Consider the following 8839-nt stretch of genomic DNA (forward strand, 5'->3'; position numbering starts at 1 on the left):
CTCTGGAGTGTTTCCCAAAAACACATAGAAGTCGAGAATGCCCCCGATGGTGCGGTAAGTGACAGCTGGCGCGGGCTGGAAGGCAACCTCTTGCAAGATTTAAAAGTGGAAAAATAAAATAAAATAAAAATTAGAATTTACTCTAGAGTAATGACTACAAGGTTCTAGACCAAAGGATCGCCAATCATCTGAATATTAAGAAAGTGGATCTAACACCTCAAATTCTGTATACAAAGGGTCACATTCTGATGATCATGACATGTGAGAGGCAAAGCATTTGTTCTGTGACCGATTTTGATCAATGGTGACTGGACCATCTTCGCTCCCATGTCAGGACTCAGGCTTTCATGAAAAGGCAATCAGTTTCACGAAGGGGTCCAGACGAAGCCACTGTAGCACAGAAGTTATTTTAAGCTGAAGACATTTGAGTTTCTGAAATCCCTTCTCAACAAAAAGCAGGGCTTCCCAAAAGAACTCAGTTGTCATAAAGTCCCACCCCCGGAGCAAATCGAATCTTCTCCGAGACAATACATCGGCACCACCCCCAAACATTGTCACAAGAATATCCTATCTCCCAACTGTTCTCCTAAGGGCTCATTTATCTTTCCCAATGTTTCCCATGGGATCCCTTTCTCTCCCTCCCATTTGCGTATTAGGGTGGAATATAAGCCCCAAATTCTAACCACCCCTCTGAGAAGTTACTCTTCGCTGAGCACTCCTCTGTGTATCAATGCTGCACATGTAAATAACCTGTCTTTTCTCTTGCTAACCTATCTCTTGTCAGTTTGACTCACAGGGCCCCAAATACTGGACTGGTGAGGGCAGAGGAAAAGTGTTTCTTCTCTGACCATCACAACTACAGAACTCGTTGCTCCCACCTCACACCCCATCATCATTGCAGGAATGTAACCCAATTAGACGCACTGAGGTACCAGCCTCAGTGAATCTCACATCAAGCAAAAGCCAAGCTAAAAAAAGTATGAGATTATATTATAAACTCCATATCCCTCTAAGCCCCAATCACAGTTCTCAGAGGTGAAGTCTCCCCATAGCCTTGGTTTGCATTTAGGAATAAAAGGTTTCAAGATCTACTGAAATGTACTCTTCGGTTATAAGAACAACTCACACAGAGTATCTAGGATCTTGGGACCTTTCTCTTTAAGCCTGATTCAACTTTTTTTCTGGTTCCTTCCAACATCCTGAAACTATGCAATCCTTGTACTATGTCAGTCAATTCTTAGACTATTAGGTATCTTAGAAGTATTTCAGGTCACCTAGAGTGAATCTCAATCTGCAGTGGAGGATCAGAGATTTATTTTTTAAATGTCCAGTTCTTTGCAATCTGATACTTTCTACAAAATAACATGAAAACAAATTGCTAGAAAAGGGTTCATACATGCACTTGGAAGCTACCTCAATGTTTATTTTCCATTTCTATACTCATCTTACTGTAGACCTGAAACAGTCTGTCAACCATCCGTGGGCCATGCTTTGAGCAGCTCTGATCCAGTCCATTGATTCTCAGTTGAGAAGAGGTAGGGATCAATATCCCATCAACCCTGGGAGATTCTAATATATCTCCTCTTCCCCTGTGGTGATTGATTCATTGCCACTGAGATCCATTGTTACTGGTGCAAGCAGAAAAAAAGTAGAGAATCATTGATCCAATCTAAACCTTCAAAGATGGGGAAGCTAGCTACTTTTTGGAATCCTATGATGTTACACTGTTTGGTCTTAAACAAATTGATTTTGCAGGGCATGACCCTTGCCACTCCACGTTGCCTTGCTACCTTTGGATTGTCTGAACGTAATATTCACTGCTCAGTTGTAGCTCCCTGGTTAGGCCCAGCTACTGTCATCATGAGGCCAAGGGCATTTGGCTGTTTCCTAGTAGATTTTATATCAAACCCTCTACTGGATGAAAGTCTAAAGAAGGAAAAGAACAAATTGGTAGAAACTGCCTCTGAGTAGATTATAGGAAAGGCTTAGTTGTTTTAACTCTACAATAGAAAATATTCCAAAAGAGGTAAACAGATTCAGGAAAATCATAAGCTAGGAGAGAAAGCCCTACTCATGGCTACCATATAACAACAGGTAATGAACTAGGGATGGGACAATCAGAGAACATGCAAGTCCCTGAGCTATGGCTCTGCCATTCTTAAAGGACTCCATTCCTTTTATCATAGTGCTGAAAACTGCTCTTATGCATTTTTTCATGACTATTCCTTTAGTCTTTTACCCATGGCATTGCTGTTCATCAGAAACACTCCAAAGGACAATCCACTAGCATCTTCAAGACACAGGAAGAATGTCTGTGTACCATACAAGTTAGTTCCATCCTGCAGAAAGAAAATTAAAAATAAACTATAACTTAACTTATATATTAACTTAAATAAACTTAATAACTTATTAACTTAAATAAACTATAACTTATTAATAAAAATAAACTATAATTTAATTTTAAATAAAATTAAAAATAACCATCTAATAATCTAAACCCCAAATGTCTAGAAATGACTTAAGAAATCAGTGTTAATCATGTGGAGTAACTGACAGGGAACTCCTGGTCAAAGATGACACAGATAAATCTTTAACATATCAAGTCTAGGTTTGGTTGATGTCAACCAAGTGAATTAGTATTCTCTTATTGAATTGAGCCAGTTATGACCATTTATCTAGTAGAAATGTGAGAGCTTGTGATATCTGTCAAAATGTGGGAGAACAAGAATTTTGAAACTGTAGTTCAAAAAATCTCTTCTCTCAAAGAGGCTTAACCTAACCCCATCTGCAAAAGCTCCATCAAGCCTTAATATGAATCAGACATCTTTCTAATGTGCAACTAGAGGGGGCTCTACTCAAGATATCTTGGTCTTCCAGGCTTTCTGAAGTCTAGACTTTATACAACTTGAGCTGATCATCTAAGATTTTGGAACAGTAGTTCTCAACCTGGGGCTGCATCCAGTCCAATTAAAACAGAATCCCTGGGGGTGGAAGCAGGCATTGATATTCTGTTAAATTTCTCCAGGTGATTCCAATGAGTAGTCATGTTTGAAATCACTGCTCTAGAACAGCATTTCCTAAAATTTGGTGTGCACAGAAATGAGATATGAATCTTAGTTAAATGCGGATTCTAATTCAAAGGAAGAAGGAGCCCACATTTCTCACATGGTGATACACATTTGAGTAGCAAAGGTCTCAGCCTCCTTATTAAATAATTCCCAGATGAACTGCTCTGACTCAACACCTTTTCTGTCTTTCTGATAGGCATATGGTAGAGTAAAGAGCATGGGCTTTCCATTACACAGGCCAGGGGTTAGATCCTATCTCTGTTACTTCAAGCTTTTTTTTAAACATTGGGCTATTTCTGAGCCTCAATTTCTTACCTGTTAAATGGAGTCAATTACGCTTAATTTTTTAGGGTTCTTTTGGTAAATAGAGATCATGTATTAAAAGAATCACTTAATAAATTATTCCAGTGATCTCCCTTATCCAGAAACTAGTTCTGCTTAATCAGGAACAAGATCTGTAGGTAATATTGCTGAGCCTAGGAAGTAACTCTGATTTAGATTTTCACAGTCAAAGCAATATAAAAACTAAAACAAAAACAAAATCAAACAAAATAGTAACAACACTCTATTTCTTTTATTCTTTCACTGCCCCAAACATTATTCGTACAGGAATGAGCAAGACAGTATTTTAGTTGCTATTTTAGCCTATTTTGCTGACAAACCTGGTATAAGTTGGTGATTTATAAAGATCAACCTAAAATATATGGAGATAACAACCCACCTATTGTGCAGAGTCAATATTAGTAATGTTTTCTCCACAACTAGTTAGTTCAAAAGGAAAATGAAATGAAGAGTAGTTGGCATTTATTGAGCACTTTCTATGTGGCTCTTCTAGAGACTCTATATGGATAAATCCCTTTAATTCCCATCACAACCCTATGAGGGAAGTATATTCCCCTTGTTTTATAGATGAGAAACTGCAGACTCATAGAGGTAACTCACCCAGAACCACATAACTGGAATTCAAACCTAAACAGCCTCACCCTAGAATCTCACTCTTAACTATTATTCTGTACTGCTAGGAGTTATCTTCAAGAATGAGGATTACCTTCAGCGCAGAGGGGCCCATCCTAAAAACTTACCCCACTGGGGGTTGTGTCCCTGGCAAACAGGGACCAGGTCTTCCACTTCATATCATGCTGGTACTGTGGGTGCACCTGTTCTCCCAGACCGTACACGTTAGCACTGGGCAGTCGGGTGGAGAGCTGCAGGAACTGATCGGCAAACAGGAGGGGTCCAATGCCTGAGTCCAGCCTAGACTCCAATGCAAAACGCAAGGACAAGTGGGCAAGTAGAGTGGAGAGGACACAACCTTTTAGAAAAATGTCCCTTACATTTTAATGACTCCTATCCCTTGCTTTAACTGGCCCCATTTGCCGTCTGGTGATGTTTTCCCATGGACACCAAGAGATCAGGGCTTTTTCCCTTAGATACTCTACTACATGGCCAAACTACTATTCTTACGTTATAATAGATGTTCCATAAATAGTTACTGGTGGATATGTGGTTAGATGAATGGAGGAAAGGGAAAAATAAGGCGGAAAAAAATGATCACACAGTAATAAAAATGAAAGAAAAAAGGACCCAGCCCAGTGCCTGGCCCATAATAATGCTTAGTAATAACCACAACAACAACAAAAGAAGAAGCAGGAGGAGGAGGAGGAAAGAGGAAGGCAGAAGAAAGTATACATTTGGAGAGTCTGGTCACCAACAGTGGGCTCAAAACCTTCAGGAGCATTGTTGCAATGCATGCACCCTTCCTTAGGCTTGCAGACCTCCCTCCCCCATGCCCTTCCTACTCAGATCCCCAGACAGGTTTTCAAAACTTACAGAACACGATTATTACTTCTTCTGATCACTTTGATGCTAAATGGCTGTTTGGAGACCATAACTTCATAGGTCAAGGGAGAAGCAGCAACTCCTTTGAAGGGTTGCACATGTTCATGAGGTACTTCGTACCTGTCCTTGCTCTGGTCAGTTAGCTGCCCAGGACATGAAGGGAAAGAAAGCCAAAATGAAAACTCCTCAGTATTTCCAAAATGGAAACCTCCCTACCAACAGCAGTGCTTCCCAATGACTAGGCTCATGGTACTGAACTCAGGCACTGATCCAGATGGCATGATGTCCAAGGTAGACATATCCATTATATTACCAAATTCAAATGTTTAACACTTGGACAGAAGTTAGTTTTTTGGTATAAATAGACATTGTAAGTCTACAGAGATGAACTAGCTCTAGAATTTTCAAAGCTGTGATCATTCTTTTTCTTTCCCCTCCTGACTACATTTCACATGGTATCAGGGACAAATAAATAAAAGTCAAATTTCACCAGTTGACTCTATAATCTATATTCAGGAAATTATCACACTGAAGGAAGGCTACAGACGCCTTCAACAGATAGGTACTAAGTAAGAATAATGTCCGTAGAGAAAAACGCCTCTGTTAGCAACATTGTCAATCTTGAAGTAACTGCAGCCATCAGGTAGAGAACGAGCACTTTTCAAAAATATTTTTAAAGAATAAACAAACCACAACCTTAAAGTGGAAACGATTGGACGTCTGGTATTCTGCTGTGAGAAGGACATTGTTGACATCATTTCCAAATAAGGATGGAGAAGGCAACCTTTTCAACTGGGCTGTGAATCCTAGTATGTAGAGGGAAAAAGGTTTATATAGCTGGCTGTGTAAACTCGCAAGAAGTAGCCATATTTATGTCAAAGGGGCTGTGAAAAGCCTTTATTTCTCAAAAGAAGGGAAGAAATAGATGTCTACCCATCATTTGGTACTTTGGGCCAGATTGTAAAGCTAGGCACTGTCACTACCTTACCCATGCTTCTCGCTTACAAAATCAGCTTGAAACCTCCCCCAAAAGGCTTAATTCTCATTCCATCAGTCCATCAGCCATTCTGCATTAACCACATACCCTTTACACTCTTAGACATTGAGATATATATATATATATATACATACACACACACACACACACACACACATATATACATTGTTCCTCCTCAGTTATTTTCATTTTACATTACAGGTGATCATATATGCTGATGCCATCTCCCATTTTCTGTGATAAGCCAGGTGAGAATTGAGACCGTATTAGAAAAGACCATCAGGCCAAGACCCTTGGAGGGCAACATGCCTCTTCCTTTATGCTAAGAGCTTCCCCAAAGTAGTCACCCTCTATTATCTCCCAGAATGTTCATTATTAACCTCTGCATCTTGGGGTGGGAGAAAGAAGAGGAGACATTTAGTCCATGAACACTGACATTGACTAGCTAACTTTCATAAAAATGTTTATGGAATTGGAATTGTTTCCATATCATCAAAATCACATTGTATTAGAGTTGTAAGTAGTCTCAGAGGTTACTAAGTTCAAATCCCTCTCTTTAAAAGTTAGAAACTTGGGGACCAAAGACATCACGATGTTTGTACAAGGTTACCAAGGGACATAAAGTAGAGCCAGGAATAGACCATGTGTCCTAACTCCCAAGACTGGATTTTTTTCCTCGATGCCAAAATAGATCCTAGCCCTGGCTGAAGAACAGTGCCCACCTTCTGTAATAGGTGGTGGTGTGTGATACTCTGCAGGCCACTAAGGCTTTCCTCTGCAGCAAACAGAGGGTCTGGAGCCCCCGCCTCATTGTCTGGCTTACCTGCATTTGTTTTGACAAGGTCACCCTCCATTTGATAACCATGACTTTTAGAATAGTAGCACCAGGGCACACTTATGGTCCCCTGAGGTCTCCAGCAGCACCCACGCTGATCACATGTGGCCTGAAATAAGAGATTAGTCAAATAATTCCATTTATTTGTAGAACATTATTATTTAAAAATATATTTTGAGCTTGTGGTATCATTAACCCCATTTTATGATATTTAGAGAAACTGTGCTTTATCCCAGTCAATGCACAGCTTGTACTCAAAACTAATTTTTCTGCCCTATGTCCTACCCTGTTATTGTTATTTTATAATAATATAGGGACTGCAATGCAGTCCCATATCTGCCATCACAATAAAACTGGTAACTTTATTTAAATATCCTAAACTACAATATAATATCACCAGTAACTTAAAATTACAAATGCAGCTTCATTTATATTGGTCTGGGTATTTAAAAAAAAAAAAGGACTTTGCTTTATTCAGAAGCTTTGAAATCAGGTCAGTTTTGACTTTCAAATATGTCTATTATGGGGGCGCCTGGGTGGCTCAGTCGTTGGGCGTCTGCCTTCGGCTCGGGTCATGATCCCGGAGTCCTGGGATCGAGCCCCGCATCGGGCTCCCTGCTCCGTGGGGGGCCTGCTTCTCCCTCTCCCACTCCCCCTGCTTGTGTTCCCTCTCTGGCTGTCTTTCTCTCTGTCAAATAAATAAAACCTTTAAAAAAAAAATATGTCTATTATGTGTGTATGTGTGATGTATATGTGATACATACATACATATATACGCAGTCTCTCAACTTCTCCCAAAGCAGAAAGTAATTGTTCCTTGAAACCCAAAGAAATTCTAATTTTTAGTCAAGAAAGGTGCCCACTTTATACCACAATTAACGACAGAATCGAGTGGAGATTAAAATGAACACAATCCCTTTCTCACATCAACTAATTTATTTGGGGGGGGCACCGGGGTAACTACAAAAAAGTACAAAGAAACCTCTTCCTCTTGAGTGTGGACTAGACCTAGTAACTTGTAACGAACAGAATAAAGCAAAAATAATGGGATGTTGCTTCTAAGATTAGAGTACAGAAAGATTATGTCTCCTGTCTGGCTTGCTCTCTTTCCCTTGCTCTACTAGAGCCCATGGCAAGGGACTAAGGGAGGTCTCTGGCCAGTGGCCTTCCAGGAACTGAGACTCTCATCCAACAATCCTGGAGGATCTCGATCCTGCTGACAATCATATGAATGAGCCTAAAAGGGATCATGCACAGTCCCAGCAGATGCCTTGATTGCAGTTTTCTAAAATACTTTGAGCCAAAATATACAGCTATATCAAAGCCAGATTTGTGACCATAAAAATATGTGAGAAAATTATGTTTGTTGTGTTAAGCCATGAAGTTTTGGGATAATCTGTCACAAAGCAATAAATAACTACTACATCCTACTACATATTTTAGAGATGAAGAACCTGAGACAGGCAGAAGTTCACAGAGGTGAAATGATGGGCCAAATGTTACTCAGTTAGCTATTGGGAATGCAAGCACCAAAACTTAGTTCTCTTGCTATCCACTGTCTTTTTTCTATACTCTGGGTTGAGTTTCAGTTAAGCACATTTTCAGGAGGACATGGCCTTGCTTTGCAAATGATAAGACAAAAAAAAAAAAGGCTTAGGTATATGAACAATTGGATCTAAACACATGCTTATTTTTATGTGAATACTAATCTAAGGATGGAAAACTGTGTCCATCTGTGGACGACATGGCTGTGGGATCAGGCTGCACTGGGAAATCCACTTCAATCAACAGGTTTTGGGGGTTTTTTCCCTTCAAAACCCACTCAGATGAAACCTCAGTACATCAGGCAAAGAGAAAGGTGCTAAAAAAGGGGTTAAACAGATGGTTTCTGCATACTGCTCAGAGCTTAATAATTTCTTCATTGAACTGGAAGGGGCAAAGATCAAAGAGTGGCCAAAGCAGCCAGAAAAGTGAATAGTCTCTGTTGGCCAACTTGAAAATACCAGTTCCTGCAGTGGCCCTAAGCAGTCACGAGGAGTGGAAAGAGAAGCGTGGTGCACATAAACAGGAGAATAAAAAGATGTGAAACCTAGGGAAATC

The 8839-nt window shown here is 40.0% G+C and overlaps 1 protein-coding gene across 1 annotated transcript in view; it reads right to left on the minus strand.

Annotated features, from left to right (window-relative positions):
- Positions 1-8839, minus strand: part of MGAM (maltase-glucoamylase) — a 77795-nt gene that overhangs the window by 54143 nt on the left and 14813 nt on the right. The window contains exons 4-9 of the mRNA XM_081799969.1: positions 6728-6848; positions 5604-5713; positions 4899-5050; positions 4151-4322; positions 2240-2339; positions 1-89 (exon numbers count right to left, since the gene is read on the minus strand). The exon at positions 1-89 is cut by the window's left edge and continues 10 nt beyond it. Coding sequence (XP_081656095.1) covers positions 1-89; positions 2240-2339; positions 4151-4322; positions 4899-5050; positions 5604-5713; positions 6728-6848 — 744 coding nt within the window. The remainder of the gene's footprint in view (positions 90-2239; positions 2340-4150; positions 4323-4898; positions 5051-5603; positions 5714-6727; positions 6849-8839) is intronic.

Source organism: Leptonychotes weddellii, chromosome 12 (assembly GCF_054177405.1).
Source record: "Leptonychotes weddellii isolate Sample4059 chromosome 12, ASM5417740v2, whole genome shotgun sequence".
Taxonomy (NCBI): Eukaryota; Metazoa; Chordata; class Mammalia; order Carnivora; family Phocidae; genus Leptonychotes; species Leptonychotes weddellii.